The 24,327-nt window shown below is 44.9% G+C and overlaps 1 protein-coding gene across 4 annotated transcripts in view; it reads left to right on the top strand.

Annotated features, from left to right (window-relative positions):
• Window positions 1-836: 836 nt before the first annotated feature.
• Window positions 837-24,327, top strand: part of PRKRIP1 (PRKR interacting protein 1) — a 40,768-nt gene continuing 17,277 nt past the window's right edge. For all 4 annotated transcript variants that reach the window (XR_010661654.1, XM_065924884.1, XM_065924882.1 and 1 more), the window contains exons 1-5: window positions 837-993; window positions 1,610-1,688; window positions 2,491-2,591; window positions 7,997-8,082; window positions 8,817-8,884. Coding sequence is in view for 3 of the 4 variants with exons in the window: in XM_065924884.1 (XP_065780956.1) it covers window positions 868-993; window positions 1,610-1,688; window positions 2,491-2,591; window positions 7,997-8,082; window positions 8,817-8,884 (460 nt within the window). In the remaining variant the exon portion in view is untranslated. The remainder of the gene's footprint in view (window positions 994-1,609; window positions 1,689-2,490; window positions 2,592-7,996; window positions 8,083-8,816; window positions 8,885-24,327) is intronic.

Genomic DNA, 24,327 nt, shown 5'->3' with positions numbered 1-24,327 from the left:
GATTTGAGTAAGTGGGCTTTTACTCTGGAATAGACGTTAGGAATCAGGAACAATTTTATGATTGAAAACCTTAAATATTTAAAGTGGAACTCTAATCGGATAAAGAAGCAGCGGTTACTCATATTAGAATGGGGAAAACGGTTGGTCCTTTTCTTGTTCCAACAATATTCTTGTTTTCATCCGACTTTAAACGTGATTACGGAGCAGTCTTGTTTATGCCCTGCGACATCATGGCCCCAGAATGGCCTTGCACTACGGTGGTGTTTAGGAAATTGTCTGTGTCCAACAGGAGAATCCTAAGGTCTAGCTGTGAGTGCCAGGCCAGCTCCCAGATGCGACGGGCAGCGCTCTTTTTTCTCGTAGGAAAGGCCCCTTCACTAGACCGAGGTGTATTTGCTGGGTGCCAGGCGCCTAGTAATTCGAGGCGGACAAAAGAGATACGGCCCCAGTCCTCCGGGAGCCCACACTGACGTCTGTGCTGTCTTAAACAGGTCGTCAGAAGCGGCAGGAGTGGATCAGACCCAAGGAACAAAGGCCCGGGGGCGGGGACGGGGGTGGCGGGCGAAGCCACAACTCGCCCCGGGACTGCGGAGGTCGGCGGGGGCCAGACCCTCGGGCACACAGGGTCACCTCTCCCCCAAGGACGTGGGCGTTCGCTGCACAGATATGCTCAGAAACAGGAAAAAGAAATCAAGCAGCTTTAATCAAAATAACCCACCCGGGCCTCGAGCTCATGAATATTCATCAGCCTGCTTCCGGCGGGCAACCGCTCCGGCCGCGCCCACCTAGGAGACTGCGCTTGCGTCACTAGCGCGCGACTCTGTCGTCACACTCGCGCGCCGCCGCACGCCAGGGAAGGCTGGTGTCATGGCGAGCTCGGCGGCCTCCTCCGTGCGACCACCGAGGCCCAAGAAAGAGCCACAGGCGCTCATCATCCCCAAGAATGCCGCGGAGGAGCAGAAGCTCAAGCTGGAACGGCTCATGAAGAACCCGGTGAGACGAGGCGCGGGCTGACGGCCGTCCCGAGTCCCAGCCTTTTCCCTTCCGGCGTCTCTGGGCGCTCGCGGGCCCTCTTCCTCAGTCTCTGAACGCGGGAACTCAGGAGCCAAAGCCCAGGGTCAGACTTTGGGAAGGAATAGGCGAGCCAGAGACAGATTTCTGCTGCCCTTCTGTTAGAGCCAAGCGTGGAGAAGGGCGCTGCGGACTGGCTTCCCGTGCTTGAAGACCCTTTAACTTCGTGTGAATGGAAGCCTTAGACTAGAAAGATGGAGTCTTTGGGTTAGCACAAGAATTTATTCTAGAAGCATTAACTGTTAGGCGTTGGGCCAAGAAACCTGGGGGTTGGAGGTCTCCAGCGATAAATAATTACTGACGTTCTGAGTTCTGCCCTGGAAAGTTGAGTTTAGCCCTAACAAGGCTGTGGGCTGTGATAAGACCGAGAATATACAGAATGAAGTAAAACCAGAAGGGAGAAAATAAACTCAGCTTTGGGTCCAAGAAACAAAGCAGCCTTACTTCACTAGTTCAGTTAAAGGATTTTGGTTGTAAAAGATGTCACTTCGTCAGCCGGTTTATAACTAACAAACGCTTTCATGTTTAAATGTTGCAGGACAAAGCAGTTCCAATTCCAGAAAAAATGAGTGAATGGGCACCTCGACCTCCCCCAGAATTTGTCCGAGATGTAATGGGTAATGTCTGTGTGTGTGTGTATACAGTTTTTAAAGTGTAAGTATAAAACCTCTAGTTTTTGTTAATTATGTCCCCGTGTTGGGGGGAGTTCACTGATCTAATATTTTATTTTTACAATGAAGGGATATTATTGGTTGTGGTTTGGCATTAGAGAATCTTATTTTTTTTTCTCTTCTTTGTTTTTTAATGATATCTTTTTTTTCCCCAAAGTGGAATAGTTTGTATTTTGTTGAATTAGTAAATTAACACAGTTCTAAAGAAGAGTAAAGAACAGGTGTAAAAAAATTAGAACCACCTGTAGTTCCATGGTTCTACTTGTAACATTTTGATACAGCCTTGGAAACCTCTTTATAGTCAAAACCACTCATGCTTAAGAAAAAATGTTCTTACAAAAATACTGTTGTTCTACACATACTATTTGAAACTTACTTTTTTTTAGATCATGGCATCTTTTCAACTCAATAGAATCCTAGCATATCGTGTGAAATCCTTTGCTTGGGGAGGGGAAAGGTCACAGACTCTCTTTTAGGTTTCTGGTTTCTGATCCTGAATCTGCTTGTTCTCTTAATGCTGTTTGAGAATGAAATTTTTAGGGACTTCACATTCAACATTCATGCAACAAGTATTTAATGATATCTACAACATGCCAGCCAATGTGCTAGGTCCTGGAATACAGTGGGAAACAGGGCAAGCTTGATCCCTTCCATCACTTCTGGTGTTTGTCTTTGGTCCGCTTTGATTAAGGGTAGCCTGTGTTGGTAACTGGATCTCATCAAGAGCTCTGGACTGTCCTGGCTCTAGGTTCAAGCGCTGGGGCCGGCAGCGGAGAATTCCACGTGTACAGGCATCTACGCCGGAGAGAGTACCAGCGACAGGACTACATGGATGCCATGGCTGAGAAGGTTAGTGAGCCAGGGGGCTGGCTGAAACCTGGGGTTGAGGCGGTGTGCACTTAAACCCGAGGAAAATAAACAATTGAAGAAGAGTAGATACACCTGGTTGTGGCTTGAGTGAGGGCTGCCTTCTGAAGTCAGCACGAGAAACATGTCAAGTAGAGTCCAGGTTACTTCTAAGTCAGACCCAGCACAGCGGGGCGCTCACACTAGGAAGGGAATGAAGGGAGTGCGTCTGCCAGGTGGTAGAGAGCCCAGCAGGGTCCCCTTTCCCCACCAGGCCATTTGCCATGGAATAGGAGGCAGGATCTCACATCACTGGAGTTATTATTTCTCTATAATTTTCTCTCTTTTTGGCTGAATGCCTGTAATTCCAGTTAGCTGTGTGTCTGGTGCAAGGAGTACTGTGCTTTCAAGTGTTTTTGACTCTCTGAGTTCTCTAGCTTTGAGGCTGGCATTTCTTCATGACACATAATAATTGATTAAGAATTGAGAGTATCTGTGAGTTCTGGTGGTCTAGTGGTTAGGATTCAGCACTTTCACTGCTGTGGCCTGGCTTCAATCCCTGATCTCAGAACTGAGAATCCTGAAAGCCTCCAGGGAGGGGCATGGCAAAAATAAATAAAATTTTTAAGTTAAGAATTGAGAATTGCTTTAGAAATTCTACTATAAGAACTCTTAAATTTTCCATTGCTTGATGGGAAAGACCAGAAACCTCTCTCCTATTGCTCTTAAGAAATATTCTCTTGGACATTTCACTTGTTTTGTTTTTGGAATTGGGTTTTGAAGTTCTTTTATCCACACCAAACATGTTGCTTGATTTTTTTTTTACTAGATTTAGATTGAGTCTGTAACTTAACTTGAATGAAAATGGATGTCAGAGTGTTTAGTCATCTCTTCTAGAAACTTGGTCTTCTTTTGCTCGTATCTTTTTGTATCTCTCAATGATCATCTATGAAGATTTCACATATGTCTCACTACATTTGTTCAAAGATTTTTTTTTTAAGTATTTTGATTGTAGTGATCCTTTACATATTTATTGGCCTGGCCAGAATTGAGTTTGAAGAGGTACCTTTATGATTTTCGAGCAGAATGGGATAATTGCTGTGGTGGTTTTCGCCTGGTATTTGTGTGTCCTCCGGCCCTTAACTCAGCCCCCAGCTGTTGGTGGTTCTCCAGCGTCTTCTCATCTCCAGTAATTAGCTTCAGGTGACTTGTCACAGCTGTGCCAGGTCACTGATGGCTTTGCACTGTCAGGAATAGCAAAACTCTGTGTATAGACACTTAGTTCAGTTCAGTCGCTCAGTCATGTCTGACTCTTTGTGACCCCATGGACTGCAGCACGCCAGGCTTCCATGTCCATCATCAACTCCGGGAGCCTTCTCAAACTCATGTCCATTGAGTCAGTGATGCCATCCAACCATTTCATCCTCTGTCAGCCCCTTCTCCTCCCGCCTTCAATCTTTCCCAGCATCAGGGTCTTTTTCTAGTGAGTCAGTTCTTCGCATCAAGTGGCCAGAGTGTTGGAGTTTCAACATCAGTCCTTTCAATGAATATTCAGGACTGATTTCCTTTAGGATGGACTGGTTAGATCTCCTTGCAGTTCAAGGGACCCTCAAGAGTCTTCTCCAACATCACAGTTCAAAAGCATCAATTCTTCGGCGCTCAGCTTTCTTTACAGTCCACCTCTCATATCCAAACGTGACTGCTGGAAAAGCCATAGCCTTGACTAGACGGACCTTTGTTGGTAAAGTAATGTCTCTGCTTTTTAATATGCTGTCTAGGTTGGTCATAACTTTCCTTCCAAGGAGTAAGCGTCTTCTAATTTCATGGCTGCAGTCATCATCTGTAGTGATTTTGGAGCCCAAGGAAAAACAGTCAACCACTGTTTCCCCATCTATTTGCCATGAAGTGATGGGACCAGATGCCATGATCTTAGTTTTCTGAATGTTGAGCTTTAAGCCAACTTTTTCACTCTCTTTCACTTTCATCAAGAGGCTCTTTAGTAGTTCTTCACTTCCTGCCATAAGGGTGGTGTCATGTGCATATCTGAGGTTATTGATATTTCTCCCTGCAATCTTGATTCCAGCTTGTGCTTCTTCCAGCCCAGCATTTCTCATGATGTACTCAGCATATAAGTTAAATAAGCAGGGGGACAATATACAGCTTTGACATACTCCTTTCCTGTTTGGAACCAGTCTGTTGTTCCATGTCCAGTTCTAAGTGTTGCTTCCTGACCTGCATACAGATTTCTCAGGAGGCAGGTCAGGTGATCTGGTATTCTGATCTCATTCAGAATTTTCCACAGTTTATTGTGATCCACACAGTCAGAGGCTTTGGCATAGTCAATAAAGCAGAAATAGATGTTTTTCTGGAACTCTCTTGCTTTTTCGATGATCCAGCAGATGTTGGCAATTTGATCTTTGGTTCCTTTGCCTTTTTTAAATCCAGCTTGAACATCTGGAAGTTCACGATTCATGTATTGCTGAAGCCTGGCTTGGAGAATTTTGAGCATTACTAGCATATGAGATGAGTGCAGTTGTGTGCTAGTTTGAGCATTCTTTGGGATTGGAATGAAAACTGACCTTTTCCAGTCCTGTGACCACTGCTGAGTTTTCCAAATTTGCTGGCATATTGAGTGCAACACTTTCATAGCATCATCTTTTAGGATTTGAAATAGCTCGACTGGAATTCCATCACCTCCAGTAGCTTTGTTATAGTGATGCTTCCTAAGGCCCACTTGAGTTTGCAGTCCAGGATATCTGGCTCTAGGTGAGTGGTCTCACCGTCATGGTTTTCTGGGTCGTGAAGGTCTTTTTTGTACAGTCCGTCTGTGTGTCCTTGCCCCTTCTTGGTATCTTGACGCCGAGCACTGTTTAAAGTGGAACATAGAGCATGGCTGTGTCTAGTGCTCAGTTAGTTGACATTTGTGGGTATTGATGGACAACCCAGAGAAAATACAGAAAAGTATTTCACAAACCTTGAATCCACATAGTTGCAAACATTTTATTTTCATATGGTGAAGGACAGGCTCTGAGATTAGAAGGAAAGAGAGATGCAAGAGAATCCTTAACCTTCCACAGTGACTGATAAGAGTGTCCCCACCACGGACAGAGCACATCTGACTCCTGCTGGAGCCCTCACCAGGGCCAGCAGCCAGCGGGGGCTCTGGTCAGCGGGGGTTTCCCTTGGAAAGTGCAGCTGCTTCAGACATTCATAGCTCAGCTTCTCAACAGACCAAGCGCTTTTAGCTTGAAGGCGTTGCTTTCTAGTTGATCTCTAATTGACGTTAAGTCCTGGGAATTCCCTGGTAGCTCAGTGGTTAAGACTTGAACTTTCGCTGCCAAGGGCACAGGTTCAATCCTGGTTGGGGAACTAAATCATACAAGCTGCACAGCACGGACCAAAAAAAAAGATGCTGATTCCTTTCTTGGAAGGAGGCACTTTTTTATTTCAGAATTCTGCTCTCAAAGAGAGTTTCTGCGTCAGTCTCAGCAGAACCACCCAGCCCTGGCAGTGCAGACCAGCAGAGGTGATGAAGCCACTTCTTCCTCTGCTGGCTCCCTTTTTGCGCCCCCACCCCACCCCCCGCCCAACCTTTATGGCTGTAACTACCAGAGGTAGAGGTGACACTCTTTTACCTGAAGATGTCTTTATAGTTTTTCCTGTAGGTTATTGCAGTTCATTGTTCTTCCTGAAGGCTTGGAAAAGGAAGAATTACTATTCCCCCATTTTATAGATGTGGAAACTGAGGCTTAGAAACAGGTACAGCTGCTAGGAAGAAATAATACAAGGGGTGGATATATGTATGTATGTATGTACTGACATATACGTGTGTACCACATGTATGTATGTTTAGGTAATGGCAGTACATGTTGTGCTGCCTTAGAATCTGTCCGTTAGTAACTAGCTAGTCGGGACTTGAAAGTTCCATGGTCCCAGCCCTCTGGCCACTCTGCCTGATGAACTCTGATCGCTGTCTCTGAAGAAAAAGCACACCCTTCTGTGTCTCCTTACTCTGAGTACTCCTAGTACTTTTCTGACACTTAGAGTCACCGAATCTATGGGAATTTTCCCCACACCAAGCAGTTCTGTGGCACCAGGCGAGTGTCCTACAATTTAACTCAATTCGCACACTACCTATGTGGAAATAGCTTCAGATCTCAAAAGTTAAGGACTCAGCCCCACAAGACTGTCTCCCCACCCAGCTTCAAAGGCATACTACATGCTGCCATTGTCAGCCGTGCTTCCGACCCTCTGGCTGTGAATCAGAGGCTTCTGTGACCCCCTCCTCGGGGCTCCATTCACTTGCTTAGAGAGGCTGACAGAACTCAGGAAGGCGTCTCGCTTACTAGTTTCTGGTGTATTCTGAAAGGCTGGAGCTCAGGGAGAGCCGGATGGAAGAAGGTGCAGGGAGAAGGAACGGAAGCCCTGTACCTCCATTTGTTCACCAGCCAAGGAACTATCCACACACACCCTTTGGGATTGGAGGCTTCACTCTGTGGACGTGGGTAAATCATTTGGCCATTGGTGGTTAGTTCAAGCTTCAGCCCCTCTCTGCTCCCTGAAGGTCAAGGAGGCAGGGCAGAAAGTTCCCGTGGCAACCAGCCCTGTTCTTAGGGGCTTTCCTAGAGTCACTCATACACTCCTGTAGTTGAAAGGGGCTGGTTATAAAGAACAAAAGATACCCATTTCATCTTTATTTCTGGAGCTTTGTATCTGGAGTTAGGGAAGAAACTGGCAACAAAATTAAATATTATAGTAAAAGATGCCTCTGTGGCTCTTAAATAGGAACTTTATAAGAGTTTTAGGAGCTATGTGTCAAAAAAGTAGACAAAATATTTATTTTAAACCACAACATAACATTTTCCAAGGCTCTAGTGAGAAAGAGTCAGTACTGCTGCCGCTGCCTTCAAGATATACAGTGCGTTCTCTCCTACTTTCTGTCTCTTAGGTTTGCTTGAGCATGAATGGTATCTTCGGAGAAGGCAATGGCACCCCACTCCAGTACTCTTGCCTGGTGGGCTGCGGTCCATGGGGTCGCTAAGAGTCGGACACGAATGAGCGACTTCACTTTCACTTTTCACTTTCATGCACTGGAGAAGGAAATGGCAAGCCACTCCAGTGTTCTTGCCTGGAGAACCCCAGGGATGGGGGAGCCTGATGGACTGCCGTCTATGGGGTCAAACAGAGTTGGACACGACTGAAGTAACTTAGCAGCAGCAGAATGGTATCTTAATGAATTGGTTCGCTTCAACATCAGAGTCCTGTATGTTGATTTCCTGCCCCACCTATTGGGCAACCTCTTAAAGTGGCCCCAGAGATTTGGCCGTGCCTGTAGCACCCCCGGTGGTGTGACTTGTAGAGTTTTCATGCCTCGTCAGTGTTTGTCTAAGTGATGTGGTTTTTTGCAGCAAAAATTGGATGCAGAGTTTCAGAAGAGACTGGAAAGGAATAAAATTGCTGCAGAGGAGCAGACTGCAAAACGTCGGAAAAAGCGGTGAGAACTTTGTGGCATCCCATAGCTAGTGAGACTTAGGGCAGGAAATGTAAAAATAGATGGCTGGTGAACAAATCCTTCTTGTGGTCAAAAGTTCACCTGTATGGCCTGTTGAGGTCTTGGGTGTTAAAACCTACAGTGGAGCACCCCAGTAGAGAAATGACTTTTCTTCCTGGGGAGAGATCTGTTCACTTACTGCCCCCCACCCCCAGCTTACTACAGATTTTCCAAGGCTTGGGGGTCAGCACTTCGGTGATGGCATGGATTTCTGTGTCTCCTCTGTGTCTGCGTTTTAATGAAAGGTTCAGTAAGTTGCTGTGAGCAGACTTTGCAGTTCACCTCTCCCTGAAAGGAGGGCCTGTGACCTCCCTTAGGGACCTCATACAGGCTGCGTGTGTGTGTGTTTTAGTAAATGCTCCCTCAACTTTTAGAGAGGTGAGCAGGATTCTAAAAGTCATCCCTGAATATCTTGGAATGAAAAAGTATCGCCGGTATCAATATCTCTGGATTGCTTTAATCACCTCAGGACTCCAAATAATTTGATCTTGATTCATGAAGGACACAGGTTGATAACGTTGATGATGTTGGAGTAGCAGAGTCATGAGGAAGTACTTTCATTTTATTGCAGCATTTGTGTACTGTCTAAATCGCTGAAGGTTCTATAAGTAGATGTTTATTTTCTAAGATATAAAATGGGTAGTTAAAGACTTAATGTATTTATTTTACATTTGTAGCCAGAAGTTAAAAGAGAAGAAATTACTGGCAAAGAAGATGAAACTTGAACAGAAGAAGCAAAATGAAGGTGAGTGATGCCTACTTTCCTTTTCTGACCTTTCTCAGTGTTGATCACAGTGGTTGACCTGTCAAGAATGAGGTTTAGAGTCTGGAGCTGGTTGGCTGGCCTCTGAAGAAATGAGGGCATGTTTCTGTTAGTTTTGACTCATTTAATTTTCAAGTGTCAGAAAGGCAAGCTGGTTTAAGCAAAAAAGAAAAGATACTGACTCGTGTTTCGTCTAGGACAGACCTCCTTTCAGGCCTGCCTTGTAAAGGAGCCCTGCTGCTATTGGCATTTACTGTCTCTCTGTCCCCTGGCTCCCTGTCATCAGGGGGACTCATTTCCTCCTGATGGTTCCAAGGTCCCTGCGGCTGCTCCAGGCTGCACCCTGGCTCATTCTTGTCCAGTAGGAAAGACTGAGGGAGTGTCTCCAGCAAAAGCGTTTTTGTGTCTCTTTGGCTCTTATTGAGTCATCTGGCAAGTCAGTTAAGAATGCTTTTGGCTACAAGAAATAGAAAACTCAACTAGCGGTAGTTAAGCAAAGAGTTCTTTTTTCTCACGTAGCAAGAAATCTGGTAGTAGTGTGGTTGAGCAGGTCAGTACTATCAAGCTCAGCATCCCTGCAGTTCTTTTGACCTTGATCCTGGGGGCATGAGGTGGCTGCTGCAGTTCCTGGCATCATACTTAGGTTTAAAGCAGAAAGAAGAGGGAAAAGAAGTGACACTTGTCTGGTTTTGTTTTTTTAACTGGAGAGCATATGATCCCCCAGAAATGCCCATCAGGTATTACTTTACATCTCATTGGTCAGTACCAGGTCACTTAATGTCATCAGGCTAGATGAATAGAAAACAACTGTCACAACTATCTGTAACCTATCATCACCATCACTGGATGGATGGTACATTGCCACTCTAGACAGAATTGAGGTTTTGTTACAAGGAGTAATAGGGGGCGAGTAATGTGTCAGCACACTGGGCTAGAAGAAGCACAAGCTGGAATCAAGATTGCCAGGAGAAATATCAATAACCTCAGATATGCAGATGACACCACCCTTATGGCAGGAAGTGAAGAGGAACTAAAAAACCTCTCGATGAAAGTGAAAGAGGGGAGTGGAAAAGTTGGCTTAAAGCTCAACATTCAAAAAACTAAGATCATGGCATCTGGTCCCATCACTTCATGGCAAATAGATGGGTTACAGTGGAAACAGTGTCAGGCTTTATTTTGGGGGCTCCAAAATCACTCCAGATAGTGATTGCAGCCTTGAAATTAAAAGACGCTTACTCCTTGGGAGGAAAGTTATGACCAACCTAGATAGCATATTAAAAAGCAGAGACATTACTTAGCCAAAAAAGGTTCGTCTAGTCAAGGCTATGGCTTTTCCAGTAGTCATTTATGGATGTGAGAGTTGGACTGTGAAGAAAGCTGAGCGCCGAAGAATTGATGCTTTTGAACTGTGGTGTTGGAGAAGACTCTTGAGAGCCCCTTGAACTGCAAGGAGATCCAACCAGTCCATCCTAAAGGAGATGAGTCCTGGGTGTTCCTTGGAAGGACTGATGCTGAAGCTGAAACGCCAATACTTTGGCCACCTCATGCGAAGAGTTGACTCATTGGAAAAGACCCTAATGCTGGGAGGGGTTGGGGGCAGGAGGAGAAGGAGATGACAGAGGATGAGATGACTGGATGGCATCACCGACTCAATGGACAGGAGTTTGAGTAAACTCTGGGAGTTGGTGATGGACAGGGAGGCCTGGCGTGCTGCGATTCATGGGTTCGCAAAGAGTCGGACACAACTGAGCGACTGAACTGAATATGTCAGCATTCCACAGTCCTGCCTACTTCTGAACCCATCACAAGGCCAGTGATGCCAGTCACTCCTTTGGGAGCCCCTGGACTGAGAATCAGAGAGAGGTCCCAGATGGGAAGGATCAAGGAGGCTAAGAGACCCAAAAAATGACAACTGATCACCATATTACTGAATTGGTGGCTATACCATAATTGACTAGACATGTTTCCTGATTGGACAGTTGTGATTTTTGTTCTTAAGATAAAATCAGACCTGCGTTGGCATACTGAAACATCATCAGCCCCTTCTATGACCTGTTTTCTTATGAGTTGTAAATGTACTATAATGGGCTTCCCTGGTGGCTCAGTTCATTAAGAATCTGCCTGTAATGCAGGAGACCCAGGTTCAATCCCTCGGTGGGGAAAATCCCCTGGAGAAGAAAATGCCAACCCACTCCAATATTCTTGCCTGAAAAATTCCATGGACAGAGTAGCCTGGTGGGGTACAGTCCATGGGGTCACAGAGTCAGACACAAGTTGGTAACTAAATCACCACCATGTGACACTATATAGAACATGATTTTAGCCTGTTGCCCACCATTTCTGAGAAGAAATTATTTTAGAGTGCCAAAATGTGATGGCTCGGACCTCTTCCCTCAAGTAAGCCGCCTCCTCATGTCCCCTGTCCTTCCCCCAGCCCCTACACCCAGGAATGTGGGCGTACTTGCTCCAGGGCCAGGAGGGTTGGGCACAGGTGCCAGTCTCGTGTTCTGTTGAAGAAGGTGCTATGGCTTGGACCGCAGTATATTGAGAAATAGAAGGAATCTCCTTGGCTCTGGTAATCTGACCTTCCCTCCCTGGGGCTTGTTTTTGCTGCTTGTTGTGTTTACTGCTATTTATGTGTTCAGTGAGTTCCCTGAGCTAACTCTCTGAAGCTTATATTCTTTGTTGTGTGTGGCAGCTGAAGTCTTTGCTTGGTTAGCTTAGTGGTCAGCTGAAGATTAGAGATTTCCTGAAATGCTTTGAACCAGTAAGTCTCCTGATTCTTGCCAAGGGCCTTTTCTGTGTGTGGTGGAGCATGTCTTCAGCATTCTGGCAGGCAGTTAACAGCTTTGCCTTAGCCGTCACCTCCGTGCACAGAGCCTCAAGCTTAGCCAGAGGTGAGAATACGGCCATTGCTTGTCTGTCTTAGACTGTGCACAGCGGTGCACATGCATACAGCCTTCTAGATTACCAGCTTGTCCTCTTATACTTTCGGTCAGTTTCTTGTTTGTTTCAACTGTTACCACTGCCTCAGGCAGCTATGATGTTAAACAGTTGCCACTGATGGTTTCTGACAGATACCTTGGGGAAAGTCTGTTCTCACTGAATCAGGTTGAATAAAGACAAGTCTTGGGAGTGGAAGTTTCCAGGGAGCTGCCAGACGGGTCAAATAGGGACAGTTCTCTGAGTGTGGGACTTCGGAGGAACTCCCACCAGGGGATACTCGTGGCTTTTCACAGCTGCTGCAATTAGGAGGCTGTTGATAGAGCACCTTCTTTGGATCTGGAGAGGAGGAGTAGGGAAACAGGACAAGTTAAAACAACCACAAAGCTTGCTGTTCTTACCAAAATTCAACCACTTTTTGTCAAACCATCCAGGGAACATTTCTAGAGTTCTGAAAAAGTTGATTCTGACGATTGTTGTCAGTGTTCTCAACAATACTGCTACTTTTATGGAGGAGCAGATTTTAAGAGATCCCTTCTGAAAATGCTACCATCTCTTTAAATTTTAACCTGCCTGTATTTGAAATATGTTTCCTGTAGATATCAGAGATGTGGGTCATGTTTTTAATCCATTCTGACCGTCTCTGTATTTTTTGGTAATGTTTGAATTTTAGGGCTGCCACTTTGTCTTAATTCTCTTCTTTTGTTTGTTTGTTTCTGTTTCTCCTTTCCCGTCGTCTTTTGGATTTATTTGAACATTATTCTGTCTATTGTGTTTTTAACTATTTCCCTTTTTGCAGCTTTTTAGTATTTCCTCTAGAGCTTACCCTATTCATTCTGCTTTCACAATCTACTTAGAATCAGCATTTCACCACCTTAAGTAGAATGTAGATATTTTTCATCATATAGATTTCTTTAATCCTTATGTTACAGTTGTCTTAGGTATTATATCTCCATACACTGAAAACCCCTTCAGATAACATTACTTTTTTTTTAAGTTGACATATAGTTGACTTACAGTATTATTTCAGTTTCAGGTGTACAACATAGTGACTTGATATTATCATAGATTATGCACCATACAGTTATAATAATATCTTTGGTTATATTTCCTATGCCATGCATTACATCCCTGTGACTTATTTATTATGTAACTGGTCGTTTGTACCTCTTTGTATCCCTTCACCTGTTTTGCCTTTTCCTCCATCCTCTTCCCCTCTGGCATCCACTAGTTTTTTCTCTGTATCAGTGGTCTGTTTCTGGTTTAAGCAGATTTTTAGATCCCACATATAAGTGAAAACATGCAGTATTTGTCTTTCTCCATCTGACTTATTTCACTTAGCATAATACCCTCTAGGTTCTTCCATGTTCTTGCATATGGCAAGATTTCATTCCTTTTTTATGGCTGAGTTATATTCGTGTGTATGTGTGCATGTGTGTGCACACGCACACATCTTTATTTATCTGTCAGTGGACACTTAGGTTGCTTGTGTGTGTGCACATGAGCATGCACACACATTTTTTCATTCATCTGTCAGTGGACACCTAGGTTGCTTGTGTGTATATGTGGGTATATGCACACTCATGCACACATTTTCTTTATTGATTCATCTGTCAGTGGACACCTAGGTTGCTTCCATATCTTGGCTTTGTAAATAATACTACATTGAACTTGCGGATGCATGTATCATTTTGAACTAGTGTTTTCATTTTTTTTTTTTTTTTTCAGATAAATACCCAGAGGTGAAATTGCTGGATCATGTGGTAGTTCTGTTTTTTGAAGCAGAGCTATTTTTATTACTATCTTTTATTTTCAATCATCAAATATATTTCAGACTCAAGAGGAGAATAGTCTTGAATAGTGACCATATAGTTACCATTTCTGTTGCCTTTTCTTTGTTCCTCATGTTCCAGACTTCTTTTTGTCAGTCTGTCTTTTTTCTGTCTTCTTTCCCATCTGTCAGAAGATCTCCCTGTAAGTCATTCAGTGAGAATATGAGTTATCTTAGCTATTCTTCATATGTGTCTATCTTTATTTCATCCTTGTTCCTATGGGGACATTCTCACTGGATAAGAATATTGGGTTGGCAGTGGTTTATTTCAGTACTTTCGAAATGTTGCTTCATTTCCTCTGGCCTCCATTTCTAATTAAAAAAAAAAAAAGCTATTCAGATTGTTTTCCTATCATTGTATTTCCCTGGCTGCTTTCAAGATCTTTAGGTGTTAGGAATTTGATTACGATGTGTTTGCACGTGGATTTCCTTGGGTTTATCCTGGAGTTGCGTTTGGAGTTCACTGAGCTACATGAATCATTGGTAAGCACGTGTCTTTGTCAAATTTGGGATTTTTTTCCAATCTTTTTTTTTTTTCTTTTTTTTTTTTTTTGCTTTGTTCATATTGGATAATTCCTGTTGATCTGACCTTGAGCTGTCTCTTCCCGGTGTCATTTCCAATCCACTATTGAGTCAATCCGGTGAATTACGTTTTTCAAAAAAGTTTTTGTTTCCATTCGATTCTTTATACTTTCTCTTTTCTTTGCTGCAATTTTCTATCTTTCCATTTGTTTCAAGATTCTTCACACTCATTTCCTGGAAAAATATTTCAATAGCTACTTTGAAGTGTTGGTAGTTCCAACATCTGGGTTATCTTGACATGAGCATTTGTTGATTGTCTTTCCTTGTGCAAGTTGAGATTTTCCTGATTCTCCACGTACTGAGTGATTTTCTGTGGATCCTGGACATTTTGAATGTTGTGAGACTCTGATCTTGCTGATGTTTGTTTTAGCAGTCAGTCATCCTGGTTGTGTTCAGAACCCAGGTTCTCATCAGCCTTCTGTAGACTGTGGCTCCAGGAACCAGGGTTTTTAAAGCTTTTGCTGTGCTCTCCAGATGTGTCCTGCGGGTGCCACCCAGTGGCCAGTCAGGGTTTAGCTGAGTTCGGTTCTCAAAGTGCTCGGCATGATGATTAGGGCCAGATCCATGCATGTGCTGTCAGGGTGACCCCAGGAGTTCATAAAGACTTTACGATGTCTCTCCTAATCTCTCCATGACCTCCCCGGTAGTTCCTGGTTTCCTGGAGCTCCCCTTTTCAGATCTCTGGCCAGAGAGTCGGGGCTCTAGTTACCTACTCTGCCACGTGCTCCATACAGTTGCCCTTGCATCCAGGGCTGAGTGGTGGGAGGATAAAGAAGAAAAGTAACAGTTTGCCTGGCCCTCCTAGGACCACAGCTCCTCTGATCAGAGAGAAAGGTTCCCCTCCTTCCAGGTTTTTGTGCAGCAAGCCCCCATTGCCACCAGTCACTGTGGCCATCCTGACACTGGCAGAGGGAAAAGACAAAAGAGTTTCCCCTCCCTCTGAACATCGGGAACCCACTGTCTTACTCCTTGACCAGAACTCGAAGGCTTCTCTCAGAACTGTGTCTATGCCAGTCTCCACTTCTGTGTATTGGATCGCCCCAAATCCAGGCTGGGATACTGGAGAGGAAAAAGGAAAAAAAAAAACACAGGAAATGCAATATTGTTCCAGTGGTACTTTGTATTCTGGTCTTTTCTCCCATTCTGCTTATCTTTCCAAGTCCATGCATTCTGTCCTGGTGCTATAAACAGTGTTCAGTGGAGAAACAGTCGAATGTTTGCTCTGTGTTACCTGGAACCCACCCTCCATTTGTTTTGGGGGGTGTGGTGTTTTTTTTTCTTTCTGGTTGTGCTGCGTCTTCGTTGCTGTGCATGAGCTTTCTCGCGCTGTGGCCAGTGGGGCCAGCTCCCCAGCTGCGGTGCACAGGCTTCCTGTGGCAGCTTCCCTGGTGGTGTGCAGGCTCGGTAGTTGTGGAGCGTGAGCTTAGTTGCTCTGCAGCATGTGTTGTCTTCCTGAACCAGGGATCTAACCAGTGTACCCTGCATGGGAAGGCGAACTGTTAACCACTAGACTACCAGGGAAGCCCTATTTGGTGTTTTGAATCCAGTTACAGGACTTGACATTTAGCTCTTGCACATTTCAGCTTGGTGTTACTGGTTCGGTTGGTTCAGGTCTCCACAGTCCTTTTGAATTCTGATTCTGGAATTCAGCATGTTATCCTGTCTTTCTGGTGTTGTGATGGGCAGGTTTGATAAACATACCTCCTTTCCGTCACTGGTAAAAATGCTGAGCCAGCCAGACTGGGCCAGGGAGCTCCATCTAGCCTGGCATGGACCTGTTCACTGAAACCCTGGTGGTGGTTTTCTCCAGCCGAGAATCAGCCAGGCTCCCTCTTCTTTAATCTGACCCACAGAGGAATCACAGGAAACTGAGAGGTCACTCGAGGCCATGGAGTGAGCATGGTGTCCGTAGGGTCTTGGCTCAGTGCTCTTTCTGACTCACCTTGACCTCAAGCATCTCTTGAAGCAGATATTTTTTTCTCCCTTAATTTTAGCTTGTAAAATGATAAGCTTTTCCTAGATCTAAAATTCTGCAACTTGGTATCTTTGCCGCATGCCTTGCTATAATGAATATACACCATCTTTGGGGGGTGGTGGGGCAGAGGAGTTCCATCCCCTGTAAATGCAAGAACCCTTTCAGAACAAGAAACTGAGGTTACTTTGCTTGCTCTGAGTTTATATTTATTGGACCTGTGATGGGTCTGCGGGATCAGAGTAACTTTTTAGTAATCAGATCTAGAATTGGAGAGAGGTGGCAGTATCCCAGAGCTGAGATTTCTTAAACCCCCCTTTTCTCGCCACTCTCTCACCTTAGATTCATGTCACCACACAGTTTCCAGTTGCTTTTCTTTCATTTGCCTGAGGCTGTGAAGAGTCTCAGAGATGATAGATTTCACCCAGGGTGTCTGCCCTGTTTAAAATGGCCCCGTGCCCTCGCCCTGGGTCTCCCCCGGTCCTGAGCTTCAGTTCTGTCAAAAGGATAAAATGTTTTCATCCACGTCGCATTGTCGTAGTGCAGTGTTTTTCCAAACTGAGGGTTGTGATCCTTTACTTACTGGGTCATGAAGTTAGCTGAGAAGTTACAGGTTGTTGTTGTTTTTTTCAAACATGCATAAAACAGACTAGAAAACATCAGAATGCCTCACATCCTGGAGTAACTGTTTAGTGAAATTGTCTTTTCGGTTTCTAGGTGAGCTGTCAGGCTTGAAAATCACTGTTAGGATACATGAGCCCCACTCGTCTTGTGCAGTTAGCACCTGTACGTATTTTTTAAATGATTAGTAATAATGCATGGTTGTATATGCTTCTCACCAAATGAGCAGGAGAGTGTTATGGAGATAACTTCCTACAGGGGGTTTGTGTGCCTTTCCTGCACCTCTCAGTTCCTTCCTTATTTTTCATTTTGTGAAAGGGAAAGGATTTCTAGGATTTCTATTTCTAAAATAAATTTAATGTGGTGATACTCAGTTCTGCCACAAGGTGGCTTCAGTGCGCCGCTGGGTTCTTGATGGACCTGGAGCACCTGAGCTTTTGGGCTCTTCTGTCTGTGGTGAGGGGCAGCTGGCTGGGAGTTCCGTTCTGTTACTGGAGAGGAAATATCCCAGCTTGTCATCTGTGCTGGTCCGCAGTTCAGTGAAGTGACTTGTCAGAATGATACCCCAGGGTGGTGTTAAGCCAGTCTGGATTATTAAAGCCTTGAATCCCTGAACAGTATATTCTGATGCCAGTGTTAATCATGATGCTGGCTTACCTACCAGAGAAACCTTAAGGTGATGCCTTACCAAGAACATCAAGGGCGGTTTCTCCAAGGCTGGGTGGGGGGAGAAGCAGGTGAGGGAGATAAAGTGATACAGACTTTAACTTACAAAGTAAATGAGTCACAGCTGTGAAATGTGTAGTGTAGTGATATCATCGGTAACGTTAATATCTTTGTGTGATGTCAGATGACAACTGGACTTACCGTGGTGATCATTTTGAAACATACAGAAATAGTGCATCACTATGTTGTATACCAGGAACTAATATAATACTGATACTTCAAAAACACTCCTAGAAAACGAGATCAGATTTGTGGCTGCAGAGGTCAGGAGGAAGGGGAATTAGATGAAGGTAGTCAAAAGGAACTTCTGGTTACACGATAAGTACTGGGGATGTAATATACAACATGATAAAGATAATACTAGTGTACATTATAAATGAAAGTTAACAAACTTCTCTGCAAAAGGAAAAAAAATTTTTTTTCTATTTCTTTAAACTTATGAGAGATGGATGTTCACCAAACATGTCGTGAGTATTTGAAAAATGGGGTGGGAGGAGCAATTTATCAGCCTCAGCAGTGTGGACACTCTGGGCCAGACGGCTCTTTGTTGTGAGGGACGATATCCTGTTCACTGTAGGATATTTAAGAGCAATCTGGCTTCTACCCCCTAGATGCCAGCAGCACCCACCCTCCCCTCCATCACTGACAAAAAGAAATGTCTCCAGACCTTTGCCAAGTGTTTTCCTCATGGCGGAGAGGGACAAAAGTGTCCCCAATTAATACGATTCCTATTTCAGCTGGTATCGGGTGTTGGGAAGACACTCAGTTTATGTTTTGGATTAAACTGTTTGAGTGCCACAGTTCTTACCCATGCTCTCTATATTGGGAAATCATGTGTATCTTTTGTGTCTTTTGAAAGTAAAGGCAAGACAGGATCATTTTAGAAATGTTTAGAATACACAGGAAAGAAAAAAAGTCAAAAAATTATCTGTAATTCTTACTTAAAAAAAATCACTTTAACATTCTCATGATGTTTATTTAAATTTTAATATTTATCATGTAAACCTATTTACATAATTATCGTATTTACAGTTGTCCTTTTATCATATAATATTGTATCACAAATATTTTCCCATGTTCTTATAATTCCATAGTGCAAGGAAGGATGTTTTTTCCCCCAGTCTGTTCATTCATCTATTGTCCTGGGTTTTTGTTTTTTTGTTTTGTTTTTATTAACGTTAACATCAGCTTCAATTACACTCAGTGGCATTTTACCTAGTATTCTTACAGTCTTGTGAATAAAATCTCAGATACCTAGATTTTAAAATCATCTGTAAACAGCAGTGTGATAGTAATGGAAAAAGGTCAAGGTCAAGTATCACCATCCTAGTAGATCACCTCTCATTCTGTCCGTTTTCTCCTTTTTACATGTTTGTTTATTTGATGGCACTGGGTCTTAATTGCGACACGCCGGGCCCTTCCTGGCAGCGCACATGTTCAGTCGTTGCATTGCTGGTACTCAGTTGCCCTGAGGTGTGTGGGATCTTAGTTCGCTAACAAAGGATGAAACCCACGTCCCCCGCATCACATGGCGGATTCCCAGCCACTGGACCACCAGGGATGTCCCTGTCCGTTTTGTTTTAATCTCGCCATGTGAACATATCATCTGTATGTAGGTAATAACTGTAGTATATGAACATGTTTCCATTTGCTTGCTTTTATTGAACATTATAAGCACTTCTGGTCTTCATAACTTTTTCAGTGACTGATTATATCCAGCAATCGACATGCCATGATATGCCTAACACTTTCCCTTTGTTAGACATTAGACTGATTCCAGTTTTTCTCTTCTTTAGAACATATTTTAGTGAGTTTATGAACCTGTCTCCCTTCCCCCTTTCTGGGTAAAATTCCAGCAGTGGCAATTATTAGATCACAGAATATAAAAAGAGTTTATGGCTATTGAAATGTATTGCCAGTTTCTTTCCAAAGAAGTAGTATCAGTTTTTACAGCCATCAGCGATGTGCAGTGGTGTGCATTTTACCATATTAAAAAAAAAAAAAACTTACAAAAATATAGATCCAGATCTGGCAGGACTGTGATAGCAGCCTCCATGCCCTTCCCACCCACCCTGAACAGCCTCCAAAGCGCTCTCTAAAACAGCCTGGGTTGTCATTTGTTCTCCTACACTTCCCTGATGGCTCAGAGAGTAAGGAGTCTGCCTGCAATGCCAGAGACCCGGGTTCAATCCCCGGGTTAGGAAGATTCCCTGGAGAAGGAAATGGCAACCCACTGCAGTATTCTTGCCTGGAAAATCCCACGGATGGAGAAGCCTGGCAGGCCCCAGTCCATGGGGTCACAAAGAGTCGGACAGGACTGAGCGACTTCACTCTTACTTGTAACAGTCCTTAGCATTTATTGAACATTTACTATGTAGCCCCAGTTTTAAGTGCTCTGCAGGTATTAACAAAATCCTCACAGCGGCCCTGTGACAATCCCCGTTTTACAGTTGAGGGGCCTGAGGGACCAGGCAGCGATGGGCGCCCACAGAGCGAGCAGATAATCCCAGTGTCTCCCCACTGGCCTTGCGCTGCCCCCCGAGGTGATCGTGTTTCAAACCTAGCCAGCAGCCCTGCCCGCCCACCCCTTCCGGTCTCCCTGCCCTTGTTCTCTGACCTTGTCTGCCTTCCACGTGTGCTCTGCTCACGAGCTTCTGTCACTGCTCTCCCACCTCTGCTCCTGCTCAGGCCTCTGTGCTCTTTCTTTCTCGTGCTCCCCACTCCCCGTCTGCCCAGAAAGCTGCTGCTCAGCTTGCACCTTGCAAGACCTGCCCTACCGCCCCTCCCCACCCCAGCCGCCCACTTTGCTCCCACAGGGTTTGGTTATGAAATGTGCTAAATCACATAATGTGTTTATTCAGTCGCAGTCTCCGTTCCCTGAGGGTAGGCAGTGTCTGTAAAAAAATAATAATAAGCTTGGTTTTAGAATGATTTTAGATTTACAGAAACACTGCGAGGATAGTACGAAGAATTCCCATATGCCCAGTTTCCCCTGCCTGTTGTTAACATCTTAAGTTAATGTGGTTCATTCATCACAGTTCATGAACCAGTCTTGATACATGTAGTAGCTGAAGTCCATACTTCATTTCCTTCCTTTTTACCTAATGCCTTTTTCTTGTTCCAGAATCCCATGTAGGGTGTCATATTACATTTAATCATCATGTAGCCTTCGGCTCCTGATCACTCTTGACAGTTCCCCAGACTTTGTTTTGATGACCTTGAGAGTTTTGAGGGTCAGGTGTTCTGTAGAATGTCCTTCAGTTGGGATTTGTCTGGCGTTTTTCTCATGAGTGAGTTACCTAGAGGAAGAAGACCACAGAGATAAAGTTCCATTCTCACGTCAGGGCTGGATGCTTATCAGGACGACTTGTCACTGTTGACGCTGCCCCTGATGCCCTCCTCAGGCAGTGCTCCTCAGGGTCCTCTGCTGGACGGCAACTCTGCTTCCCCTTCCCACGCTGTGCCCTTTGGAAAGAAGTCACCCTGCACGACCCACACATAAGGGGTGGGGGGTTACGCAGCCCCTCCACGAGGGCGGAGGCTTTGCATCAGCTGTTTGAAACTCTTCTGCATGGATTTGTCTGGTCCTCATTTTCTTTGTAACTGGACTCTGAGATACTTATTTTGTACTCTAAGTTTAATCCAATACTGCTTTATTTTCTTGCTCAGATTGTTCCAGCTTTGGCCACTGGGTGCTCTTTCATACAGTGCCTGTCCCTTTCACAGACTCCCATCGTTGGTGGAGTTTGGGGGGTTGGTTTTGTTTGCATCAGCGCTTCCTTACTTCCTGGAACTACAAGGTAGTCCAGACTTGTCTTATGTATTTTCAGCCCCTAACCTAGGATTCAGCCATTCCTCTGAGTCCTGTTTCTTTTTATTGGAGAATGAAATAATTTTGTTGAAGAGCCAAGCGACTTGAATGTGCATCAGATTCCTAAGTTTCTCCTCTCTGAGAGTGACACTTCCGCTCCGACAACCTGTCTCCTGCCCACAGGAACCAGTTGTGTTTGGAGCTTGTCAGTCACAAGCAGTGTGAGCTCTCCTCACTCAGCGTCTCAGACATCCAGACTGCACATTCCCCAGACACCCTGATTAATGAGTGTTTCACTGGTTTTTTTCCTCCAACAGTTACAAAAGTTTAACAAAAATGTTCAGTAATAAAATGTCCACAACCCAATTTTTATAGTAAAATGCAGGGGAGGGGGGCATGTGGACACTATTGAATCGCTGATGAACACAGCCATTGTTTGTATTGGTTCCAAGACTGTGACAGCATAATGTCTCCTCGTATTGCCACCAATCCAGTATTGTTCTGTTGCCCACCAGTAGCCATCTCCACAGGTTCACCTATCACAAGAGTCATAAAAGGATCAGATCCCCACAGTATTCCTTGGACATATCTGCCACCATTTAATTTCAGCAATAACTTCTTGTCCATACATTTCTTCAACTCAGGAGGGTGAGCCTTGCCCATGCTGTCTACTTGGTGAGCTCAAAGACACCTCCAGCTGTCCTGTCCCTTTAAGATCAGAATTCAGGATGAAAGTCTGTGCACTTGTCCTGCCAGTTCAGACCTCTTAGGATATGGTTGGTGGTTCTCAGGCTTGAGGCTGACCTGTGATGATTAAGTTACAGAACAAAACTAATAATCAGCAGTTGCACCCTGGGAGCGCAGGTCCTAGAGCAGAGCTCCCCAGCTGGCAAATGGGGAATGGGGTACAGGTGGCAGAGACCCCGATCACCTTGCCTTCAGGGTGGCGGCTGAGTGCCCACGACCTGGACAGGGCTCAGAGAGCACTGCCCGAGGAGTCCAGGGCGCTCAGGGCTGTGTGTCTGGTCCACCTCTAGTTTTTCACTTGGTCTCTGTATAGCATGTTTTTTCTTTCTTTCTCCCCCTCCCTGCCCCCCTTCTTCTTTTTTTTTTTTTTTTTACAATTTTGGTGAAATATACATAACCCAAGATTTACCATCAGTACAGTTCAGTGGTACTAAATACATTCAGATTGTTCAACAACCATTATCACCATCATCTACTGCCATAACTTTTCATTCTGTAAAACAGAAACTGTCTTTGAAACAGCAGTCCCCATTCCCTGCTCCTCCCAGCGCATGGCAGCCACCCGTCTCCTTTTCCATCTTCGAATCTGGTGCTCTCAGGACCTCCTGTAACAGAAATCATAGAGCGTCATCCTGTGACTCCCATTTGACTCAGCATAATGTCCTCGGGGTTCCTCCCCGTTGCAGCCCCCATCAGAACTTTTTTCCTTTTTCAGGCTGAATCACTGCGCTGCATGAATAGGCCGCATTCTCCTTATCCATTCAACATGCTCATTACTGCTCGCACCTCATTTTTCTTACTCTCTATTGGAGTGTAGTGTATTTACAATGTGGTGTTAGTGTTGGGTGTACGGCAGAGGTTCCGTTGTAACGTATATCCTTTTCCAGATTCTTTTCTCGTCTAGGTTATTTGTTTATCTTGGCTGCCCTGGACCTTCGTTGCTGTGTGGGCTTTCTCTGGCTGTGGGGAGGAGGACTCCCATTGCGGTGGCTTCTTTTGCTGAGGAGCGGGGGCTCTAGGTGCACGGGCTTCAGTAGTTGTGGCGAAAGGGCTCAGCTGCTCTGTGGCGTGTGGGTCCTTCCCGATCAGGGCTCAGACCTGTGTGCCCTGCACTGGCAGGCGTTCTTGTCCTCATGATGCAGGTCATCGCAGAGTACTGAGTAGAGTTCCCTCTGCTCTAACAGTGGTCCTTGTTGATTATCTGTTTTATGTGCAGTCGTATATGTAATTGATCCCTCCCCGACACTGCCCCACACTGTAAGTTTGTTTTCTAAGTCTCTGAGTCTATTTCTGTTTAGTAAATAAGTTCATTTGTGTCACTGTTTAGATTCCACATGTAAGTGATACCATAGATGTTTGTCTTAGTTGATCATTTCAGTCCATCCGTGTTGCTGCAAAGGGCTGTATTTCATTCTCTTCTATGACTGTCACGTCAAGTTTCTTTTGTCTCCATTCCCCTATGCATTTCTGCAGGCAAGGTAGGCAGAGGCTTGAAAGTCACATAGTGCAGGTTGGAATCCTAGGTCCTGGTTTTACTGATTGTGAGACCTTGATTAGAAATTACTTAACCTCTCTGAGCTTGATTCCTCATCTGTAAAATGGATATAGAAGAGCATTACTCATCTCAGAGACTGTTGTTAGAATTAAACAAGAGGGTACAGACATGCAGACTTAGCCCAGTGCCTGGCATGTGACAGGTGTTCAGCAAATCTTAGCCACTAAAACATGCTCATCATTTGTAGTTTCTCATCCTCGGTGGGCATGAGGTTGAGGAGGAGGAACATCCTAAGGAATTAAATTGTAGAGATGATTCGACCCCTTGCCATGAATGCTCTTTAGTGTCCCGCCAACGGTGTGAAGGTGGATAGACCGTGCTGTGCCCTGGGTGCCTGTGGGCGCAGGAGTGAGTTCCTACACTTCTGCAGGAGGTGCCCACCGTGCCCGCCAGTGTCGTTGGGGAGCCGGGGAGGCTGTTGCGGGCTCCGCGGGCTCTGGCTCCGCCTCGTCCCGGCTCTCGCCCACTGCCCTGCTCCAAGAGGGGGAAGCAGGAGGAGTCGGGAACAAATTGTCTTTGTGCTCTGCTCTTGGTCTGCTCAGCAGCACTGTGGGTACTGGCAGACATGCCAGGGAAGACGCTGGGATTCAGAGGCGCACGCGGAGTGCCGGTGGGAGGCTTTCTGCGTCTGCGGGCA

The sequence above is a fragment of the Muntiacus reevesi genome, chromosome 2, assembly GCF_963930625.1.
Source record: "Muntiacus reevesi chromosome 2, mMunRee1.1, whole genome shotgun sequence".
Lineage (NCBI taxonomy): Eukaryota > Metazoa > Chordata > Mammalia > Artiodactyla > Cervidae > Muntiacus > Muntiacus reevesi.
This window is presented reverse-complemented; position numbering and strand designations above follow the sequence as displayed.